At 44.3% G+C, this 24,821-nt stretch overlaps 1 protein-coding gene across 7 annotated transcripts in view; it reads left to right on the forward strand.

The window, feature by feature from the left end:
- The window catches only part of LOC115138280 (calcium-dependent secretion activator 1), a 179,040-nt gene that overhangs the window by 41,433 nt on the left and 112,786 nt on the right, over positions 1-24,821 (forward strand). For all 7 annotated transcript variants that reach the window (XM_029674982.2, XM_065000309.1, XM_029675032.2 and 4 more), the window contains exons 2-3: positions 3,324-3,437; positions 5,296-5,628. In XM_029674982.2, the coding sequence (XP_029530842.1) occupies positions 3,324-3,437; positions 5,296-5,628 (447 nt within the window). The remainder of the gene's footprint in view (positions 1-3,323; positions 3,438-5,295; positions 5,629-24,821) is intronic.

Genomic DNA, 24,821 nt, shown 5'->3' on the forward strand with positions numbered 1-24,821 from the left:
GCCTCTCTTCCTCTAAACATGTTGCGACTGTGTGGTAAAGACTTTGATAAATAAACGTTGTTTGGGTGATTATCCTCAGTCAACATCACATTCCTAGATAGGACCTAAAAGTTTCATTATGGCTGTACTGCATCGTGTCACCTCGTCTATGCTGCATCACTTTCTCTATCCTCCCAGTTAGACCTGTTCTCTTGTCTATCTCTGCTTCTACCAGCCTGTGTGTTTAGCTTGGGATGGAGAGAGACTGGCCAGTTTATTAGGTACACCCATCTAGTACCTGTTCGGACCCTCCATTTGACTCCAGAACAGCCTGAATTATTTTGGGTATGGAAACGTTGCTCAATTGGTATCAAAGGACCTAACGTGTGCCAGGAAAATGCTCCCCACACCATTACACCACTGCCACCGGCCTGTACCGTTGACAACAGGCAAGATGGGGCCATGGACTCATGCTGCTTACGCCAAATCCTGACTACCATCAGCATGACACTACAAGAACCGGGATTCATCAGACCAGGTGATGTTTTTCCACTCCTCAGTTGTTCAGTGTTGGTGATCGCTTTCTCACTGGAGGCACTTCTTCTTGTTTTTAGCTAATAGGAGTGGAACCCGATGTGGTCGTCTGCTTCAGTAGCCCATCAGTGACACCGACCGACGAGTTGTGCGTTCCCCAATGCCGTTATGCACTCCCGGTTGTACTGCACTGTTATTTGCTTGTTTGTGGCCTGTCTGTCAGCTTGCAAGATTCTTGCCATGAAATGTCCTTGGACCTCTCATCAATGAGCTGTTTTTGCCCAAAGGACTACTGCTGCCTGGATGTTTTTTGTTTGTCGCACCCTTCTCTGTAAACCCTAGACACTGTTGTGTGTGATAAGCTCAGGAGGCCAGCCATTTCTGAGATACTGGAACTGGCGTGCCTGGCACCAACGATCATGCCACGCTCATAGTCTCTTAGGTCACTCGTTTTGCCCATTCTAATGTTCAATCTAACAGTAACTGTATGCCTCTATGCCTGTCTGCCTGCTTTATATAGCAAGCCACGTTCACATGACTCACTGTTTGTCTGTAGGAATGAACCATTTTCATGAACGGGGTGGTGTAACTAATAAACTGTCCGCTGAGTGTACATTTGTACAAGTGACTTGCGCAGTATTACTGTGGCAACATCAGTCCAAACTCATTTCCTATCTATATTAGAACATCTTTAATGCCCAATCATTTATTTATAGCCTATATATCAGTCCTGTTGCCGTGGGATAATCGTTTTTTTCCATACAGCGATTGCACCACTAATACATTTTTATGCAAAAAACCTCCTCATTGTTACTGTCAGTTAAGAGACCCCAGTTTTTAAAATGTTGGTGAGGGCTGTAAATCCAGAATTAATGTGGCATTTCTTTTGTCTTAAAAGCACTGTGAAGTTTACAAATAAAGATGTGGATGGGTCGTTCCACAAAATGAGTAACCTTTGCATCCCTTTTGATATGTCAAGTAGAAATTGTGCAGCAATATTACATTTTAAAAGCCTGTTCAATTAAGTGACCTTCAATATAGACCACATGGAGAATTCAATAAATCCTATTTTTTTTATATGAATAAACACTTGCTAATGTGGCAAGATTCTGCATTTGAAATCCTGTGACACAGGATGATTTTAACCCCCAAATGTCTCCCAAGTTTTCACGATGATTGTAAAGACCTAGTTATTTTGTTGCTTTGACAAAGACATTTCTGAAGATGATTATTTATTTGATGCAGTGGTGTAAAGTATATAACAAAAAATACTTAAAGTAACTCTTAAGTATTTTTGGTGGGTATCTGTACCTTACTTGACTATTTATATTTTTCACAACTTTTACTTCACTACATTCCTAAAGAAAATGATGTACTTTTTACGCCATACATTTTCCCTGACACCCAAAAGTACTATTTACATTTTGAATGCTTAGCAGGACAGGAAATGGTCAAATTCATGCACTTATCAAGTGAACATCCCTGGTCTTCCCTACTGCCTCTGATCTGGCGGACTCACTAAAGACACACTTAGTGTCCTCCTGGCTATCCGTAAATAAAAATAAAATGGCCACATCTGGTTTGCTTAATATAAGGAAATTATTTATACTTTTACTTTTGATACTTAAATATATTTTAGCAATTGCAAATGACTTTCGATACATAAGTATATTTAAAACAAAATTATTTTAGACTCTTACTCGAGCAGTATTTTACTGGGTGACTGACTTTTACTTGAGTCATTTTCTATTAGTGTATCTTTACTTTTAGCCAAGTATGACAATTGGTACTTTTCCCACCACTTATTTATGTTATTAGTGATTCCTTTTAAGGTAAAAAAAAAAAAAACCTGTCCCTTATTGTAATTAAGTTCAACAATGTTAAGTGAACTGAAATCTCGTTTTAACGTGGTGAAACTATTCCTTTATAAACATTTTTGAAAATAAACATCTAATAGTCAAATCATAGTGTTAAAGCAGGTGAGCTGGTTCTACTCTTTTTGGCAATATTCTGGTGTTTTGTGGTAGAAACCTAAGCGGGTCGGGCATAACACGTCAACCCTGTTACCTACATCTGGACAGACTAGAAATGTGCTTCCATTTCTACTGTCACAAGGGGATTTTTGTTTGATTTAAGATGCAATTGTCAACCCTGCTACTTTATTTGGCACTTAACAGGCATTTACTATAGTATGATTTTTATTTATTTACCTTCTTGATATGGAAAATATGTTTTTATTAAGTTGCCTATGTACCCTTTATGACAGAATCTAACCATTTGGTCAAATCTGAAGTTTTTTTTCTTACAAAGTTACACATCTTAAAAAAACACAGAATTGGTGGAACAACCCAGATGTTAAAAAGGGCATGAGATAGAACCAGGAAATGTGTAATTGGTAATGGGAGGACTGAGATATAAGTGCTGGGACTGAGGCTGCACAGGGCAGTTTCAATTTAGCACTGAAGAAGAAAGATCTATGCATGCAAAGAGGATCCAAAAAGAGGAGTTGTGTTAAGTGAAGAAAGACAACTTTTTTCTTTTTTACTGTATATTCAACATTGATATAAACTCATTCATTTTATAAGGGGACTGACAATAAATGTTTGAAGTGAAGTAATATGAAACCTGTGAGCTAACTTAATGTTACCATGATTCCTATTACTCTGTTGTTTCCCTCTATACTGTCTGTCTGTCTGTCTGTCTGTCTGTCTGTCTGTCTGTCTGTCTGTCTGTCTGTCTGTCTGTCTGTCTGTCTGTCTGTCTGTCTGTCTGTCTGTCTGTCTGTCTGTCTGTCTGTCTGTCTCTCTCAGATCAGTAAGCAGCAGTTACAGACGGTGAAGGAGCGTTTCCAGGCTTTCCTCAGTGGTGACACCCAGATAGTGGCAGACGAGGCCTTCATCAATGCAGTCCAGAGCTACTATGATGTGAGGACCTACTCTCTCTCTCTCTGTGTGTGTGTGTGTGGGGGGGGGGGTCTGTACGGAATACAGTGTGTTTAAGTATTTGGATTGTGTTATCTGTTGATTTGTATTCACCAATGATTTTTCTGAAGTTTGAAATAGTCCTCTGCAGACGAACCAAATCGTCTGGATGTTTGAGGAGACCTTTGGTCTGGTAAATGATGTGGAACACACAGACAGCTGCTTCCTTCAGGCAGTCTTATTAATGTTTTCCTCCTGTATCTGACAGATTCAAATGAATTGGACTTCCCAAAATAGGCCTCTAAAATATTAATAGTTCAGACAAAGGCTATGTGAGGTGCTAAGCTGAATCCATGGACATCTTGTGCTCAAGAAAAGTAGCTTTGAGTATGCCTATCCGGGGCCTCCCGAGTGGCGCCCGGGTTAGGTGGAGGGTTTGGCCGGCCGGGATGTCCTTGTCCCAACGCACTCTAGCGACTCCTTGTGGTGGGCCGGGCGCATTCACTCTGACTTCGGTCGCCAGTTGTACAGTGTTTCCTCCGACACATTGGTGTGGCTGGCTTCCGGGTTAAGCGAGCAGTGTGTCAAGAAGCAGTGCGGCTTGGCAAGGTCGTGTTTCAGTGGTCGCATGGCTCTCGACCTTCACCTCTCCCGAGTCTCTACAGGAGTTGCAGCGATGGGCCATAACTGTAACTACCAATTGGATAATATGAAATTGGGGAGAAAAAGGGGTGAAAAGTACAAAAACAATAAATACAAGAGAGTATGACTATCCATCCCGTTCAATATGTCTGCCTTGACAACTCTGAAATCACAGAAGAACGAGGTTTGAAACACTGTCTCAAAGCTTCCAAACCGTTACAGAAAATGAGACAAAATTGAATGAGATTTACTCTGCCTGCAGAATTAATTGATACAACACTTCAATAAGCCTAAATTAGTGAATTGAAATGCTTCATTACTCAACACCCAGCTAAAGCTGGTTTTCCAATTCAATTAAAGCCCAATGCTCTTACTGACTGTGTTCTGGATGCTTACACACTCCCCACATCCCCACCTGCCTTAGAGCCTGGAGGAGACCTGGGGTGCTCTTCCTTGGCAGAATTTAGGATTAAGCTAAATTAAGACAAAACATTATAGCCCACATTTCATTTTTTCATTCACACCATTTGTGCATTGTTCCCATCTTGTTGGCCCACTGAGAGCACTGCTGCTGTTTCAGAAATGTTGCAAGTGCCCGAGGATGATACATGTCTGTGTATCTGTATGTCCATCCAGCCTCCGAGGCGATGGCCCTCAGTCTTCACCCTGCGTTAGGCACTGATTGGGAACAGGGAGCCTGTCACCGTGAACCATAAGCATGCTGCATGGTAGAGAGAGGGCCAACATCTGAGTCAGCCAGACACATTTCTCTTTCCCTAACCCACACCCTTTGGCATGGAAAAATTGCTTCGTGAGAATTGTGGGAAAATAAATGTGCAGTTTGGGATTGAACAGATAAGCACAACAATGCCAGATTGAATTGAAACTACTATCATTTATTTTCCTCTGCACCTTCATCATGAAGACAGAAAGACCGAGCTGCAGCAAATCCTCAAAGAGAGAAGCAGTACTTTAGACGTTTCACTTCCCTCCAGAAGCAAAGACGTGTCAGGCTGCCACCAGGGCTTCTTTACGCAGATGCAGAGGAGAATGTCTCACAGAAAATAATGGGCAATTTCCAATTCAGAAATTGAGTTCAAATACAATTCATCCCAACCTCACAACCAAACTGTATGTTCTTCCTGTATGTTCTTTCTGCCTTTTTAATACTTGAACCACGTGCTTAATCCCCCCTCTATGCTCTTAACCATGACCACAGATATTCCTGAAGAGTGACCGTGTGTCCCGGATGGTCCAGAGCGGAGGCTGCTCGGCCAGTGACTCGCGGGAGGTTTTCAAGAAGCACATTGAGAAGCGTGTCCGTAGCCTGCCGGAGATCGACGGCCTAAGTAAGGAGACAGTGCTCAGCTCCTGGATGGCCAAGTTTGACACAATCTACCGCGGAGAGGATGACCCCAGGAAGCACCAGCAGCGGATGACAGCCAGTGCAGCCTCAGAGCTCATCCTCAGTAAGGACCAGCTCTACGAGATGTTCCAGTCCATCCTGGGCATCAAGAAATTTGAGCACCAGCTCCTCTACAACGCCTGTCAGGTGAGATAAGAGCTTCATCTCATGTCCTTTACCCGACATTTGTCTTAACACTAACACTTTCACTGATGGAGATTTCTCTGTTTCACTCCTTTCTCTATGTCTGAGAGGTGACTTTGAGGTGCAGTGTCAACTTTTAACACCTTTTTGAGGCTTTGATTTGAAGCTTGCTTTCCATTAAATTCCAATGGGTTGAAATGGTAAAAGTGTGCTGTGAAATCAGCCTTACTTTAAACCCCTGGAAAATCCATCCACCTTCCAGGGTTATTAGATGAATAGGCACCTGTCACAGAAAAGCAGTGTTTAGTGTGGGATTGAAAACCCTTTAATCCAAGCAGGAAAGAGGACCAGAATGAATACTGCAAAAAAAATATGACCATTGTGAGATGGAGAGAGAGTGTGGGTGGTGTGAAGGGCACTATGGAGGCAGAACAATAGATGAGTGTGACTACCAAGGTACTGTGCTAACGGCAATCATATTATATCATAGAGAATGGAATGGATAGCTATTGATCATTGTTGAATGGAGAGGGTGGGCTGAGAAGTAGGCAGCCAGAATAATAGGACGATGGTGGCCTTTAAAGAGGGGGTCCACATGTCAGGCATACTGGGTTCAATGGAAGAAGGTGTAGTGAGCCCTTCAGGATGTCTTAAGTCATCATCCAGGCTTTTGTCTGTCCAGGATTAACCATTCAGTTGCCACACACACAGGACGCTGGCCAGGTAGCCTTGCAGTTAAGAGCGTTGGGCCATTAACCAAAAGGTTGCTGGTTTGAATCCCCAAGCCTACTAGGTGACAAATTTGTAGATGTGTCATTGAGCAATGCACTTAAACCTAATTGCTCCTGTTAATCAAATCAATTTGTATTTGTCACATGCGCCGAATACAACAGGTGTAGACGTTACCGTGAAATGTTTACTTACAAGCCTACAATGCAGTTCAAGAAATAGAGTTAAGAAAATATTTACTAAATTAAATAAGAAGTAACACGATAATATAACAATAACGAGGCTATGTGCGGGGGTACAGGTTTGTTCGAGGTAATTTGTACATGTAGGTGGGTGTAAAGTGACTATGCATAGATAATGTAAATAGTCCGGGTGGCCATTTTATTAATTGTTCAGCAGTCTTATTGCTTGGGGCCTTTTGGACCTAGACCTGGTGCTACGGTACCGCTTGCCGTGCGGTAGCAAAGAGAACAATCCATGACTTGGGTGACTGGACATTTTGGACCTTTTTCTATCACCGCCTTTATAAGTCATGGATGGCAGGAGCTTGGCCCCGTTGATGTACTGGGCCGTACGCACTACCCTCTGTAGCGCCTTACGGTCAAATGCCGAGCAGTTGCCATACCAGGCAGTGATGCAACCAGTCAGGATGCCCTTGATGGTGCAGCTGTAAAAAAAAATAATAAATCATGCCAAATCCTTTCAGTGTCCTGAGGGGAAAAGTTGTTGCCGTGCCCTCTTCACGACTGTCTTGGTGTGTTTGGACCATGATAGTTTGTTGGTGATGTGGACACCAAGGAACTTAAAACTCTCGACCTGCTCCACTCAGCCCCGTTGATGTTCATGTCTTTTCCAGCTCCTTTGTCTTGTTCACATTGAGGGAGAGGTTGTTGTCTTGGCACCACACTGCCAGGTCTCTGACCTCCTCCCTTTCTCATCGTTGTCGGCAATCAGGCCTAACACTGTTGTGTCATCAGGAAACTTAATGATGGTGTTGGAGTCGTGCTTGGCAATGCAGTCGTGGGTAAACAGGAAGTACAGGAGGGAACTAAGCACGCACCCCTGAGGTGCCGCAGTGTTGAGGATCAGCGTGGCAGATGTGTTGTTGCCTACCCTTTATACCTGGAGGCGGCCTGTCAGGAAGTCCAGGGTCCAGTTGCAAAGGGAGGTGTTTAGTCCCAGGATCCTTAGCTTAGTCGAGAGATTCGTGGGGCACTATGGTGTTGAACGCTGAGCTGTAGTCAATGAACAGCATTGACAGGAGGGAACTAAGCATGCACCCCTGAGGAGCCCTGCCACATCTGACGAGCGCCAGAGCCGGTGAAGTAGGATTCAATCTTAATCACTCTGGATAAGAGCGTCTGCTAAATTATTAAAATGTAAAAGTTAAAAATGTAGTCTTCAGGCTTAGCCATTGTATTCTCTTTTTAAGACCTAGGTATCATTGTAGTCCAGGCCAAGATTTGAAATTATTTTTCTGATGTTTCTTAATTCAATAATGTGTCCCATCCACGCTCCTGGTTCCAATTAAAAGGCAGGGCCACCCCCTGAACATTAATACTGCTAGTGACTCATCTTCTGGCAGGGACACAGGAAGTCCTGTCAGCTCTATCTGTATCTGCCTCTACCACAGAATGAGACTTGTCAAGCCTGTTGCTGTGGCTTCAACTGACATGATGTTTCTTTTCATGTACATTTTCCATCTCCCCCGAAAGAGTGAAAATGAATGATCTGTTGGATGTGCAAACAGATATCTGCACAGCCTTGCTGTGTGTTACATGGAATTATGTCTGTGCCTTTGCTCTGTTTTCAAGAATATGATTTAGTTTTCCACTGCTGTGGTTTGACGACAAAATTACTGTGAATATCATCACACACACACACACACACACACACACACACACACACACACACACACACACACACACACCACAGTTATGACACATTAAATGAGGCCAGTCCATGCCAGAGCATGCGCTGACCAGCTGGCAAGTGTCTTCACTGACATTTTCAACCTCTCTCTGACTGCCTGTAATACCTAAATGTTTCAAGCAGACCACCAAGAACTCCAAGGTAACCTGCCTAAATGACTACCGCCCTGTAGCACTCACATCTGTGGCCATAAAAAGCTTTGAAATGCTGGTCATGGCTCACATCAACACCATCATCCTGCAGTGGAGGCTCATGGTGTAGCCGGAGGAAAGCTAGCTTATGTCCTCTTCTGGGTACATTGACTTTAATACAAAACCTAGGAGGCTCATGGTTCTCACCCTTTTCCATAGACTTATACAGTAATTGTGACAACTTCCTGAGGACATCCTCCAACCTATCAGAGCTCTTGTAGCATGAACTGACATGTTGTCATCCCAATCAAAGGAGCAGAGAATGACTCTAGTACTGGAAGCATAAGCTACAGCTAGCTAGCACTGGTGAGTAATTGACTCAAAGAGAGAGAAAGGTAACAAATTAATTTATTTCAAAATTAAGAAGCAAGATATAGAGAGAGTGCTATATTTCATAGTATATTTTTAAAAACGTTCACTTACATAGTTAGCATCGAATGCAGCTAGCTATTGTAGCTTACTCAATCACCCGGCATAAACAGAAAGGGATGCTATGTTACCTAGCTAGCTATGGCTATCCAACCCTGGAACTCTTCGAAGTCAAGGTAAGCTTTTGGTTTTCTAAATGTATTTTCACCCGGGCCCGCCGGTGTAACAGCGATTCTGCTAGCTGCTGACTATACACTGTACACTGATTACTAACGTGTTAGTTCTAGTAGCTATGTTGACTACGATGTGACAACAATGTAGGCTGTGTTGTAGTGGTGCGTGGTCATGACGGTTTGGCTTGGAAAGGTTTTTTCACCTGGTCACAGACAGCTGATATGTTGTGCACAAGTCCACAAGCGAAGGGAAAAGTTGAGAGGAGGAGAGCGCGTAGATAGATGAGAGAAGGAATTATATATATAACAAACTGTTTGTATGTGGCTGTTTTGAATGTGAACTGTGTGGGCATGATCAGGGGTGTATTTATTGCACTGATTCTGTTGAAAAACGTTTCTCAAACGGAAGTGGGGATAAATATACCTGAATTTGTCCGATAGAAACTCTTGTTGGACTGATGTTTACACATTAGATCAGCTAGATGCAGGCAAGAGTGTGCAAGACGGTATTGAATGTGTCACTGTCACCTTGATTACTCAAAATGATCTCCATCTGTCAACCTACGTTGTGAACTTTCCTTCCTAGGCTAGGTTGTAGCAACCTCATGATGGGTACAGGGAAAATGTGAGTATCATGTAGTAGCCTAAGCCTATTGCTGTTACATTGAACTGGGTGAACGGAGTATGAATGACAGTCATCCAAGATGCTGCAATAGAAATAAGACCATGTTAATCCTCCCTCATCTTAAATGGCACCGACTGCCACTGCATCCCAGACACCCTGAACCCGCTCTAATTCACATAGCGCCCCAACAGATCCACAGATGATGCAATCTCTATTGCACTCCACACTGCCCTTTACCACCTGGACAAAACGAACACCTATGTGATAATGCTGTTCATTGGCTGTTGCTCAGCATTTAACACCATAGTGCCCTCCTAGCTCATCACTAAGCTAAGGACCCCGGGACTAACCACCTCCCTCTGCAACTGGATCCTGGACTTCCTGACGGGCCACACCCAGGTGGTGAGGGTAGGCAACACCACATCTGCCGTGCTGACCCTCAACACAGGTGCCCCTCAGCGGTGTGTGCTTAGTCCACTCCTTTACTCCCTTTTCACCCATGACTGTGTGGCCACGCACGGCTCCATTACCATCATTAAGTTTGCAGATGACTCGATGGTGGTATGCCTGATCACCGATGACGATGAGACTACAGGGAGGAGGTCAGAGACCTGGCAATGTGGTGCCAGGACAACAATCTCTCCCTCAATGTTAGCAGGACAAAGGAGCTGTTCGTGGACTACAGGAGATGAATGGTCGAGCATGTCCACATCGACGGAGCTGTAGTGGAGCAGGTTGAGAGCTTCAAGTACCTCGGGGTCTACATCATTAAGGAATGGTCTACACACCCCAATCATGGGCCACACACACCAAGACAGTCAAGATAAACGCCTCTTCCCTCTCAGGAGGCTGAAAAGATTCAGTATGGGCCCTCAGATCCTCAAAAAGTTATACAGCTGCACCATTGAGAGTATCTTGACTGGCTGCATCATCACAAGGTGCTACAGACAGTGGTGTGTATGGCCCAGCAAATCACTGGGGCCGAGCTCCCTGCCACCCAGGACCTGTATACCAGGTAGTGTCAGAGGAAGGCCCTAAAAATTGTCAATGACTCCAGACACCCATGTCATAGACTGTTCTCTCTGCTACCAGACGGCAAGCGGTACCGATGCACCAAGTCTGGAACCAACAGGACCCTGAACAGCTTCTACCTCCAAGACATACGACTGCTAAATAGTTAGTCCAGGTAGCTAGTGGTTAAGTATTTAACTATCTGCATTGACCCTTTTTGCACTGTCTTTTGACACATCACATGTGCTGCTACTACTGTTTATTATCTATCCTGTTTCCTAGTCACTTTATCCCTACCTATATATACAGTGCCCACCACTAATATTGGCACCCTTGGTAAATACAGTTGAAGTCGGAAGTTTACATACACTTAGGTTGGAGTCATTAAAACTTGTTTTCCAACCACTCCCAAAATTTATTGTAAACAAACTATAGTTTTGGCAAGTCAGTTAGGACATATACTTTATGCATGACACAAGTAAATGTTCCAACAATTGTTTACAGACAGATTATTTCACTTATAATTCACTGTATCACAATTCCAGTTGGTCAGAAGTTTAAATACACTAAGTTGACTGCCTTTAAACAGCTTGGAAAATTCCAGAAAACGATGTCATGGCTTTAGAAGCGTCTGATAGGCTAATTGACATAATTTGAGTCAATTGGGGGTGTGTACCTGTGGATGTATGTAACGGTCGTCTGATGAAGGATCGGACCAAAGCGCAGTGTGGTAAGTGTTCATGATTTTTATTAACACTGAACACTAGAACAAAATAACAAAGTGAGAAACGAAACCGAAACAGTCCTGTCAGGTGCAGAACACTAAACAAATAACTACCCACAAACACAGGTGGGAAAAGGCTACCTAAGTATGGTTCCCAATCAGAGACAACGACAGACAGCTGTCCCTGATTGAGAACCATACCCGGCCAAAACAAAGAAATACCAAAACATTGGAAAATGAACATAGAATGCCCACCCAAATCACACCCTGACCAAACCAAAATAGAGACATAAAAAGCTCTCTAAGGTCAGGGCGTGACAATGTATTTCAAGGCCTACCTTCAAACTCGGTGCCTCTTTGCTTGACATCATGGGAAAATGAAAAGAAATCAGCCAAGAACTCAGAAAAAATGGTAGACCTCCACAAGTCTGGTTCATCCTTGGGAGCAATTTCCAAACGCCTGAAGGTACCACCTTCATCCGTACAAACAGTAGTACGCAAGTATAAACACCATGGGACCACGCAGCCGTCATACCACTCAGGAAGGAGAGGAAAAAGGGGTAGGTTTGCAAGCCGAAGAACACCATCCCAACAGTGAAGCACGGGGGTGGCAGAATCATGTTGTGGGTGTGTGTTGCTGCAGGAGGGACTGGTGCACTTCACAATATAGATGGCATCATGAGGAATTTAAAATTATGTGGATATATTGAAGTAACATCTCAAGACATCAGTCAGGAAGTTAAAGCTTGGTTGCAAATGGGTCTTCCAAATGGACAATGAATTGTGAAAAACTGAGTTTAAATGTATTTGGCTAAGGTGTATGTAAGCTTCCGACTTCAACTGTATGAGCAAAACAGGATGTAAAAAAACATCTCTATTGTTTATCCTCTTGGTCTTTCTTTGAAAATATTCACAAAAATCTAACTTTAATTAAAAGTAAAATAATTGAAAGAAAAAAGAAATTCTTAACATAAAATAAATATTTTTCTAAAATATAGGTTTTTATTATTGTCACCCCATTCAATACTGTGTGCAACCTCCCTTTGCCAAGATAACAGCTCTGAGTCTTCTCCTATAATGCGTAATGAGGTTGGAGAACACATGGCAAGGGACCTGAGACCATTCATCAATACAGATTCTCTCTATGCTTGTGGACTGTCCTCTTCAGCTCATCCCACAGGTTTTCTATGGGGTTTAGGCCAGGAGACTGGGATGGCCATGGCAAAACCTTGATTATGTGGTCAGAGAACCATTTTTGTGTTGATTTTGAGGTGTGCTTTGGTTCATTGTCCTGCTGGAAGATCCAACCTTGGCCCAGTTTAAGCTTCCTAGCAGAGGCAGTCAGGTTTTGATTTAATATCTGCTGGTACTTGATGGAATCCATGATACTATGTTTCCTAACAAGTTGTCCAGGGCCTTTGGAAGAAAGACAGGCCCACAACATAAAAGATCCACCACCATACTTCACAGTGGGATGAGGTACTTTTCTGCATGGCTAACTTTCTGTCTACGCCGAATCAACTTCTGGTGTTTGTTTTCAAAAGCTCTATTTTGGTCTCATCTGACCATAGAACCCAGTCCCATTGAATGTTCCAGTAATACTTGGCAAAAACTGTAGGTGCTTGGGTTTGTTGTTTGATGACAGCAAAGGCGTTTTCATGGCAACCCTCCCAAACAACTTGTGGTTACGTAGGTGGCGTCTGATCTGGAGTTCTGGAGACTTTCTGATCCCAAGACCCAACTAACGTCTGCAATTCTCCAGCTGTGATCCTTGGACATTTTTTAGCCACTCTAACCATCCTCCTCACTGTGCGTAGGGTCAATATAGACACACGTCCTCTTCCAGGCCAACTGTTAACATCTCCAGTTCCTTTAAACCTCTTAATTATTGCCCTGATAGTGGAAATGGGCATTTTCAACCGTTGAGCTATTTTCTCATAGCCATTTCCTGGTTTGTGCAGCTCAACAACCTTTTGTCGCACATCATTACTGTATTCTCTGGTCTTTCCCATTGTGATGGATGACTATGGGAATTTGGCCTGTATGTCACCTCATATTTATACCCCAGTGAATGGTTTAAAGTCATGGTTTAACACTTAAGTATTCCTAATCACTCAGGTGAACTTAAAACGTAAAATATGCATGGAAATATACTTCAGTTAGATTTACTTCTAGGGGTGTTTTGGAGAATTTAATTTTTTAATTTTTAAAAAATGTACTTCACATTTATTTATTTTTACTTCATTTTACTTCAATTAAAGGTTAGATTTTTTTGTGAGTATTTGGAATAAAACACCAAGAGGATAAACAGCAAATATATATCTTTTTTACAGACCGTTTTGCTCATGTTTACCAAGGATGCCAATTTAAGTGGCATCCTTGGTAAAGGGCACTGTACATATCTACCTCAATTACCTCATAGCCCTGCACATCGACTCACTTCTGGTACCCCGTGTAAATAGCCAAGTTATCATTACTCATTGCATATTTATTCCTAGTGTTATAATTGTTCTATTGTTCAAATACTTTTCCTTTTCCTCTCTGCACTGTTAGTCTACACCTGTTATTTATGAAGCAAGTGACAAATAACATGCTTTTTGCTTTGAGTGTCAGATTGAGCGTTTGAAGAACAGAACAGCTGTAATCCGTGTCCCTACTCGGGTACCTGTCATCATGTACCTTTGTGAGTTGGAAGCTTTTGAAGGAGATTGAGATACAGATGGTTCCCTCCTATCACATTTTGTAGCAAGCTGTTGTTGCACTTATTTTTTTATTTTACCTTTATTTAACTAGGAAAGTCAGTTAATAACAAATTCTTATTTTAATGACAGCCTTGGAACAGTGGGTTAACTGCCTGTTCAGGGGCAGAATGACAGATTTGTACCTTGTCAGCTCGGGGGTTTGAACTTGCAACCTTCCGGTTACTAGTCCAACACTAGTAACTAGTAACCACTAGGCTACCCTGCCGCCCCAAGATGACTTGTGGTTGAATTCTGGGGATTGCAGTGTAAGAATGGTGCAAAGGGGGCTGATGGATTTCCAGTTGATAATGTGGGTAATAGTGTGCATTTTATGTTGTTTTACCTTTGTGTGTGTGTGTGTGTGTGTGTGTGTGTGTGTGTGTGTGTGTGTGTGTGTGTGTGTGTGTGTGTGTGTGTGTGTGTGACCTCTGCAAACTGAAGACTAAATCATGACTATGTAAACATTTCTGTGAATAAACAACCTCAGTGACTAAATTAAAATCAGAGCATATTGTCTTCTGATGAATATGTTTTAGCCTGTAATGATGATTTGAGTTAAGGAATAAATAGAATTTCAGCCCTGTTTGGCAGATGCGTGACTTGACCTAGGTGTGGGTGGACAGAGTGGGTCTTCTTCCTTTTCACCAGATGGGGTTTGGAGTTATGGATGTGGTCGTGCCGACCGCCTGCCGCTTTTATAGTTCTAATAGTTCTTCCTGGCTGTATGTAATAAGACTTAAGATTTCCTGGGTTAACAATGTAAGAAATAATACATAAAAAAACCAAATACTGCATAGTTTCCTAAGAACGTGAATCGAGGCGACCATCTCTGTCGGCGCCAGCTCTCACCCCCTCCCTTCCACAAAGATGTAGTTCAGTACTTTTCCATTACACAGTTGGAAAAAGGTTTCTCCATGCTCCTCCGTGCATATCACAGGACATCTTATCAGTCAGGAGAGGTCTTGAGTTATTGGGAGTATTCTCACAGTCCACTGCAGTCCACTAAATAATTACACTTCTCATACAAAGAGCTTGAACCTTACACTAATTTAGATTTCTAAGGCTATATAAAACAATCTATTCATACTAAGAGGATATAATGATATAAAACAGTAAGAATATAAAACAGTAATTTGCAATCTATCAATACAAAAGCTCTGGAGAATCCAGCTCTAGTGAGGCGGATCATTTGCCTTGATCTCTGCTCCCAGAACACAAACACACACCTTCTGGTTGCCAGTTCATCTCCCTCTTGCCATTGTCTGTTAACATTCTGGCTATTGGTCTCTCTAACTTCAAGGATACATATGCCCTATATAAACACTCTCCGTTAAGTCTGTAGAATCAGTTAAAGAGATTCTCTGGTACTTTTGTCATCTTTATTAGTTCTGAAAGTAGAGCTCACAAGCCAAAAGGGGTTCTCTCTCTCAATCTGCATCTTGCTAGTTCTCACTCAAATGGCGAGGGGCTAACATTCATTGGCTGAAACTTGAATTGCTAGGGGGCTGACCCACGTGGGGGGGAAATGTAGGGCGCTGCGCAGCTTCCTGTAAACAGTCACTTTCAAACTATGGATTTCGTGGCTAATTAAGATAAGGCTGTAATTCTGATCATAGATTATGCATGTATGAACTATAGATTGACACATCCAGCCCGAAGCGGGAGGTTTCAAAAATACTTACTAGTTGCCAAAGTTCCGGAGCATGTCTTTAAGTATTAAACAACATAAAAGCGTCAATGCAAACAGTTGTATTTTTCCCCGAAAAAATTGCCTGCTTGAGCACACAGAATGTTTTAGAAGTCTGTCAGAAGTCCCTTTTGATCAGTTATTTTCCAGTTCAGGTGGAACAGAAAAACAACAGCCGTCATCAATGAGTCTTGTTCTCTGTGTTAGATGTATAAAACCTTTTACTCTGTCAAATCACTTACTGTACACCTCATTGAATATGGATGAGAGAGATCAAATCCAAAGAAAAGATTTATAGTTTTTGTATCATAAACAAGGCCATCAACACAACGATTTGAAAGCCCTCCGTTCTATGCATACATTTGCTGCTATTACAGAATGGGGAAGTAATATATCCTCAATTTTCATCAAAGACCTTGCTGCTATTGTACTGCAAACAGATGTCTGTCTGAAAGCTTTGAAGTAGATCTCAATGCTGGACTTTTGATTTGGTGTAGTCTGTATGGTGTGTTGCTATGCTCACTGTGTGTGTGTGTTTATTTGTTTATGGAACCTTTCTGCCGTCAGTCACACACACACACACACACCATGCCCTTTGTCTGCTCATTTGTGCTACCATGGTGACAGTAAACATGGCTACCTTTATTTCCCCTCTCCCCCTCCTCCCCTGGCAGCCGTTGTCATCCTGTATATATTAAACCAGACAGGCCGGAAAGGTTTTCCCCTAATCACATATCAGAGTTTGGCTTTGAATCTATCAATCGGAGGGGACTGCAATTTATTGAAACAATTAAAAGACTGAGGAGAGGAGAGCAAAGGAGAGGAGACGAGAGGAGACTGTTTGGAATAGGTAGAGGAGATAGTATTTAGTGAATCACAAAATCCTGCAAACCCATCCTTTTAGTCCGTTACCTCTGGCCAAAATTCCCAGTAGCTGAACACCTGTGTGTTATGACATTTAATCTCATCTGTAGAGAGTTGATCTACAAAAGAGCCTGAAGCCTCATGTAAGGTATCTCGTTACACAGGACAGCACTGTAGTATCACAGTGGAAGTGTGCCCGGAGTACATAGGATTAAACATTGATCAGACACTTATGCACTCTGCGTTTTTGTGTGTCTGGTTTTACTATCCTTGTGGGGACCAGATTTCCTCACAAGAAAAAAGGCTATTTTAGGCTTAGGGGTTAGCATTATAATAATATTTAGGGTTTGGGGTTAGGGTTGAGGTTAGGTTTAGGTTAACGATTAGGGAAAATAGGATTTTGAATGTGAATCAATTGTTTGGTCCCCACAATGATAGTAAAACAAAGTTGTGTGTGTATGCTTGTGTTTTTCTTTAAAAAGTGGAAAACAGAAGGGAACAAGCAGATTAGGAGGACTGTACCCTTGACAACGGTATCAGACAGTGCCACACTTGACCCTAAACTCAATCAAGCCAGTGCAATTGTCCTGGGATCTAAACTCAATCAACCCTACGATCCTGATATGTGGCCAAAATATTAATTTTATGGAGCGTCGTGGTGGACAAGTGAGTTTCAGAGGGAACGTCTCCCTGACCCTTATCCTCAACCCTCCCAGCTCTGCCTCACTCTGCCTGTATTTACGCTATAGCTGTTCACCCCCTATGAATGTTTTCATATAAGGATGAGTTATCTGCCGCCTGGAGTGCTTAATGATGGAGTGACCGGTGCCTCAGACTCAGAGGCTCCACGCTCTAGTGAGTGATTGAAAAAGATAGATAGTTCATCATGCTACTCAGTGGACAGAATACACTATCGATTGCCACTCAGCACAACAACAGCACAGCTTCTACAGTTACAACAACATGATGAAGATTGATACTAAAGATCACAGACACAAGCTGACTGGCTGGCTGTGTCTGAATATCCATACTAGCGTACTACATACTTAAACTGCATACTATGTAGTCATCGTCGCATACTATTTAGCATGTACCATTTAGTAAAAAGTATGCAGTATGCCACTGGCTGAGTAGGGGAGGTGAGGCCGAGTGCGGGTGGATTTTTCCAAATTCAACAGAAATGCATCGCATTAACCAATCTGATAATAGCTCAGTTCCAATTTGATTAATTACTCTAAACGTTGAATAGAATAGGAACCACCGGTCCTGGCAACCATCATTACGCGCATCTGGCATCAAATATTACGCGGTCTACTCTACATGATTAGGCTCACCTGGACTCCATTTTCTCTCTCATTACCTCCCCTATATCTGCCACTCCGTTAGATCTATTCCCCAGGCAGTAATAATGTTGTTCCATGTCCATACGTTACACTTGTGTCTTGCGGTGTGCTCTGGTACGTTTATTATTATACTCACTACCTGCACTTGCTTCCCGTCTCCCAGCATCGTCGTGACAGAAGCCCATACAGCCCATCTATCCTATTTAAAAAGGACTGAAGACAGAAACAAGTTTGGTTCAATTTCAACATATTTATTAGTGAAACCAAAGTGCTGTAAAAAAAAAAAAAAAAAAACTTATGTTTTCAAAGATGTGATCATTTTAATGAGAACAAAAATGACTTTGCCTACATTTGAACACCACCGCAGAAGCTTCGCTATTCGGTATCTTCCCAATTAAGTAGCCTAGTTTTGTTGTTGTTGTTTTGTTGTTGTTGCTGAACATTCGAGACGTGTAGTCCACTTGTCATTCCAATCTCCTTTGCATTAGCGTAGCCTCTTCTGTAGCCTGTCAACTATGTGTCTGTCTATCCCTGTTCTCTCCTCTCTGCACAGACCATACAAACGCTCCACACCGCGTGGCCGCGGCCACTCTAATCTGGTGGTCCCAGCGCGCACGACCCACGTGGAGTTCCAGGTCACCGGTAGCCTCTGGAACTGCCGATCTGCGGCCAACAAGGCAGAGTTCATCTCAGCCTATGCCTCCCTCCAGTCCCTCGACTTCTTGGCACTGACGGAAACATGGATCACCACAGATAACACTGCTACTCCTACTGCTCTCTCTTCGTCCGCCCACGTGTTCTCGCACACCCCGAGAGCTTCTGGTCAGCGGGGTGGTGGCACCGGGATCCTCATCTCTCCCAAGTGGTCATTCTCTCTTTCTCCCCTTACCCATCTGTCTATCGCCTCCTTTGAATTCCATGCTGTCACAGTTACCAGCCCTTTCAAGCTTAACATCCTTATCATTTATCGCCCTCCAGGTTCCCTCGGAGAGTTCATCAATGAGCTTGATGCCTTGATAAGCTCCTTTCCTGAGGACGGCTCACCTCTCACAGTTCTGGGCGACTTTAACCTCCCCACGTCTACCTTTGACTCATTCCTCTCTGCCTCCTTCTTTCCACTACTCTCCTCTTTTGACCTCACCCTCTCACCTTCCCCCTCTACTCACAAGGCAGACAATACGCTCGACCTCATCTTTACTAGATGCTGTTCTTCCACTAACCTCACTGCAACTCCCCTCCAAGTCTTCGACCACTACCTTGTATCCTTTTCCCTCTTGCTCTCATCCAACACTTCCCACACTGCCCCTACTCGGATGGTATCGCGCCGTCCCAATCTTCGCTCTCTCTCCCCCGCTACTCTCTCCTCTTCCATCCTATCATCTCTTCCCTCTGCTCAAACCTTCTCCAACCTATCTCCTGATTCTGCCTCCTCAACCCTCCTCTCCTCCCTTTCTGCATCCCTTGATTCTCTATGTCCCCTATCCTCCAGGCCGGCTCGGTCCTCCCCTCCTGCTCCGTGGCTCGACGACTCATTGCGAGCTCACAGAACAGGGCTGGCTCCGGGCAGCCGAGCGGAAATGGAGGAAAACTCGCCTCCCCGCGGACCTGGCATCCTTTCACTCCCTCCTCTCTACATTTTCCTCTTCTGTCTCTGCTGCTAAAGCCACTTTCTACCACTCTAAAGTCCAAGCATCTGCCTCTAACCCTAGGAAGCTCTTTGCCACCTTCTCCTCCCTCCTGAATCCTCCTCCCCCTCCCCCCCCCCCTCCTCCCTCTCTGCAGATGACTTCGTCAACCATTTTGAAAAGAAGGTCGACGACATCCAATCCTCGTTTGCTAAGTCAAACGACACCGCTGGTTCTGCTCACACTGCCCTACCCTGTGCTCTGACCTCTTTCTCCCCTCTCTCTCCAGATGAAATCTCGCGTCTTGTGACGGCCGGCCGCCCAACAACCTGCCCGCTTGACCCTATTCCCTCCTCTCTTCTCCAGACCATTTCCGGAGACCTTCTCCCTTACCTCACCTCGCTCATCAACTCATCCCTGACCGCTGGCTACGTCCCTTCTGTCTTCAAGAGAGCGAGAGTTGCACCCCTTCTGAAAAAACCTACACTCGATCCCTCCGATGTCAACAACTACAGACCAGTATCCCTTCTTTCTTTTCTCTCCAAAACTCTTGAACGTGCCGTCCTTGGCCAGCTCTCCCGCTATCTCTCTCAGAATGACCTTCTTGATCCAAATCAGTCAGGTTTCAAGACTAGTCATTCAACTGAGACTGCTCTTCTCTGTATCACGGAGGCCCTCCGCACTGCTAAAGCTAACTCTCTCTCCTCTGCTCTCATCCTTCTAGACCTATCGGCTGCCTTCGATACTGTGAACCATCAGATCCTCCTCTCCACCCTCTCCGAGTTGGGCATCTCCGGCGCGGCCCACGCTTGGATTGCGTCCTACCTGACAGGTCGCTCCTACCAGGTGGCGTGGCGAGAATCTGTCTCCTCACCACGCGCTCTCACCACTGGCGTCCCCAGGGCTCTGTTCTAGGCCCTCTCCTATTCTCGCTATACACCAAGTCACTTGGCTCTGTCATAACCTCACATGGTCTCTCCTATCATTGCTATGCAGATGACACACAATTAATCTTCTCCTTTCCCCCTTCTGATGACCAGGTGGCGAATCGCATCTCTGCATGTCTGGCAGACATATCAGTGTGGATGACGGATCACCACCTCAAGCTGAACCTCGGCAAGACGGAGCTGCTCTTCCTCCCGGGGAAGGACTGCCCGTTCCATGATCTCGCCATCACGGTTGACAACTCCATTGTGTCCTCCTCCCAGAGCGCTAAGAACCTTGGCGTGATCCTGGACAACACCCTGTCGTTCTCAACTAACATCAAGGCGGTGGCCCGTTCTTGTAGGTTCATGCTCTACAACATCCGCAGAGTACGACCCTGCCTCACACAGGAAGCAGCGCAGGTCCTAATCCAGGCACTTGTCATCTCCCGTCTGGATTACTGCAACTCGCTGTTGGCTGGGCTCCCTGCCTGTGCCATTAAACCCCTACAACTCATCCAGAACGCCGCAGCCCGTCTGGTGTTCAACCTTCCCAAGTTCTCTCACGTCACCCCGCTCCTCCGCTCCCTCCACTGGCTTCCAGTTGAAGCTCGCATCCGCTACAAGACCATGGTGCTTGCCTACGGAGCTGTGAGGGGAACGGCACCTCAGTACCTCCAGGCTCTGATCAGGCCCTACACCCAAACAAGGGCACTGCGTTCATCCACCTCTGGCCTGCTCGCCTCCCTACCACTGAGGAAGTACAGTTCCCGCGCAGCCTAGTCAAAACTGTTCGCTGCTCTGGCCCCCCAATGGTGGAACAAACTCCCTCACGACGCCAGGACAGCGGAGTCAATCACCACCTTCCGGAGACACCTGAAACCCCACCTCTTTCAGGAATACCTAGGATAGGATAAAGTAATCCTTGTCACCCCCTTAAAAGATTTAGATGCACTATTGTAAAGTGGCTGTTCCACTGGATGTCTTAAGGTGAACGCACCAATTTGTAAGTCGCTCTGGATAAGAGCGTCTGCTAAATGACTTAAATGTAATGTAAATGTTGTTTGGCTATTTGAAGAGAACAAGGGTCTATCATTTGCAACCCACATTTTCCAATGCATTGTGGAAAAGTATGCATCCAATTCTACTAGATGAAGAGCCAAAATGAGTATAACATTCTGGCGTTTAAACCATACTTGATTTTCGAATACTGAGAATGCATCATGCGAGATTGCTTTGTTTCCCATTATTTGTTGATTTCTGTAGCTCGTCCCCCCCCATATCTAATTGATCATCTCTTGTTAAAGCCCAAAATAGTATGACATCTTGGCGTTTTAAAGTAGATTCGATTTTCACATACTGACTGACTGACAGGCAGGCACACACAGACAGGGATCATCAGTGCCTAACCCAATGGGGATGTGGGATCTACTAAATTAAGAGGGCATGGAAGACAATATACTGTTACGCAGTGTGTCAAATGAGATGACTCGTCTTGCCACTCTGTAGGGGACACTTAGGTTTGAGGTAGAAGGAACTTCTAGGTAGAGTCTGCTCTTTGCATCCTGGGCTGAAACCGTTTTAGGTAGGGCTTTGATCACTGGCCGGGATTGAGACTTGGGATTAATTACTTTGGAATCTCATCCTGTAATGTAAAGAGGACAGATTGGCCCCATTTTGACCCCACACACATCCCATACATACTTGACTGTGTGTCTGTCGGCTGCCCAAGCCGTGTGTGTGTGTGTGTGTGTGTGTGTTCTCTCTCAAACACAACAGGAATGTAAAGCTTGTGGTAGGCCTGATCACAGACAACGACGAGATAGCCTATAGGGAGGCCTGGCCGGGTGGTGCCAGAAGAACAACCTATCCCTTAACATAATCAAGACAGAGGAGATGATTGTGGACTACAGGAAAAGGAGGACCGAGCACGTCCCCATTCTCATCGATGGGGCTGTAGTGGAGCAGGTTGAGAGCTTCAAGTTCCTTCGTGTCCACATCACCAACAAACTAGAATGGTCCAAACACACCAAGACAGTCGTGAAGAGGGCACAACAAAGCCTATTCCCCATCAGGAAACTAAAAAGATTTGGCATGGGTCCTCAGATCCTCAAAAGGTTCTACAGCTGCAACATCAAGAGTATCCTTACTGGTTGCATCACTGCCTAGTATGGCAACTGTTCGGCCTCCGAACGAGCACTTCAGAGGGTAGTGCGTACGGCCCAGTACATCACTGGGGCTAAGCTGCCTCCCATCCAGGACCTCATCAGAGGAAGGCCCTAAAAATTCTCAACGACCCCACACACCTCAGTCATAGAATGTTCTCTCTCCTACTGCATGGCAAGCGGTACCGGAGCACCAAGTCTAGGACCAAATGGCTTCTCAACAGTAATTAAATGGCTACCCAGACTATTTGCGTTGTCCCCCCAACCCCTCTTTTACGCTACTGCTACTCTCTGTTTATCATATATGCATAGCCACTTTAACCATACCTACATGTACATACTACCTCAATTAGCCCGACTAACCAGTGCCCGTATATAGACTCGCTACTGTATATAGCCTCGCTACTGTTATTTTTCACTGTCTTATTACTGTTGTATTATTCTTTACGTATCTATCGTTCACTAAATACCATTTATTTTAACTTAAAAATCACACTGTTGGTTGGGGTCTGTAAGTAAGCATTTCACTGTAAGGTCTACACCTGTTGTATTCGGCGCACGTGATAAATAAACATTGATTTGAGTTGGTGGTAGCAGCAGGGGTGGGTGTTCAGCAACATGTTAATGCAGCAGTCAGAAAATGCAATGGCAAGAGAGGGCTGAGAGGGTAACACAGAGACAGGGAGAGGGAAGGTAGGAGATACGGAGAGAGAAACATATAGGTAGTCTTTTGGCGAGAGGGAGAGAACAGGGACATTCTGTGCTATAATTCAGAGGATGAAAAACAGAAATTAAGAGAGAGAATGGTGTGAATGGAGAGAGATCATCTTTTGATTCACCAATACCCACCTACACACACAGACACACACACAATGCATGGTGGCAAATCTCACAATCTTCATCCTGACATCTGTATCATTAAACGAAGATGGGTTCCCGGTCTTCCTGGAGGCTACAGAGGGAGGGGAGAAGGTGAAGTCATGTTGAAGAGTTGTATTCTAGACAGGGCGACTGTGTTGAGATGGATGGCCATGGGAGAGCGTGCATTTATTCCAGACACATTCATACTAACACAATACTCTCAAACACACACTGATAAACACTGTTAGATACAGTACATATGGTGTGGCAATCAGGTGCACAGCTTTTGGCCAGTGGAGATTAAGCAGATTTAATTCATCTAATTATAGTTGGCATTGCTTACATCAGATCTGATTCTATTATGACAGGGATTTCTCTTTCTGATTACTGTTCGGGTGTAATGCAGAAAAGTATCTCTGTCTGAGTGTGTGTGTTATGACAACTGTAGGCTTCTCATCCACCCTCTCCCTTGTTTCTCATCCCTCTCTGAGTGTTGCTGTGAAGAATGCCTCAGTGCCCTGTCAGAGGGTGGAGAGGGCGTATGTAGCGTGGGCAGAGATAATCTAGTGGACAGGGCACCTGCTTGGCACAGGGCATACAACTCTGACAGAGGGGAATGCCAGCCCTGGGAATTTGGGTGTGTCTGGCCGTTTGGGTGTTGAAATTAGCTTTCTGCTATTCTGTGTGTGCTCGTTCGTTGGAGTGTTTTGCTCGTGTATTATCTACAGGGAGTGTAGAAGAAACGGTTGGTGTGTAGGACAGTTCTGTAGACACCAGCTGGAGACAGGGATGGAGACATTACAGCCCTGCTCCTGTGCAGATGGCTTACTGACCAACACACACACTGTTACTAGTACTGTACATTGTGTGTGTGTGTGTGTGTGTGTGTGTGTGTGTGTGTGTGTTCTGCCCATCCCACTTGAAGAGCCCCAACAATGCCTCTGAACAGACTGGGGGATTATATTAGCATACACTATAGAGATCTTGTTGCATATCTGTGTGTGTGTGTGGTGATGCACATGTGGTCTTGAACACGTCTGTGTATGTGTTGTGGTATATGTGTTATACCACGGCATTGTTCCATACTCGTTTCTGATTGGCTAGAAGCGCATTCTAGAGTGGGAATGTGGTGAGTAATGAGCATGAATGTCTCCGGTCTGTCAACGTTGCAGTCATGACGCAAATGGTGCTATGCTGTCATCCTCCTACATGTTTCTCATTTGACCAGCTGTT

The sequence above is a fragment of the Oncorhynchus nerka genome, linkage group LG2 (genome assembly GCF_034236695.1).
Source record: "Oncorhynchus nerka isolate Pitt River linkage group LG2, Oner_Uvic_2.0, whole genome shotgun sequence".
In the NCBI taxonomy this organism is placed as follows: domain Eukaryota; kingdom Metazoa; phylum Chordata; class Actinopteri; order Salmoniformes; family Salmonidae; genus Oncorhynchus; species Oncorhynchus nerka.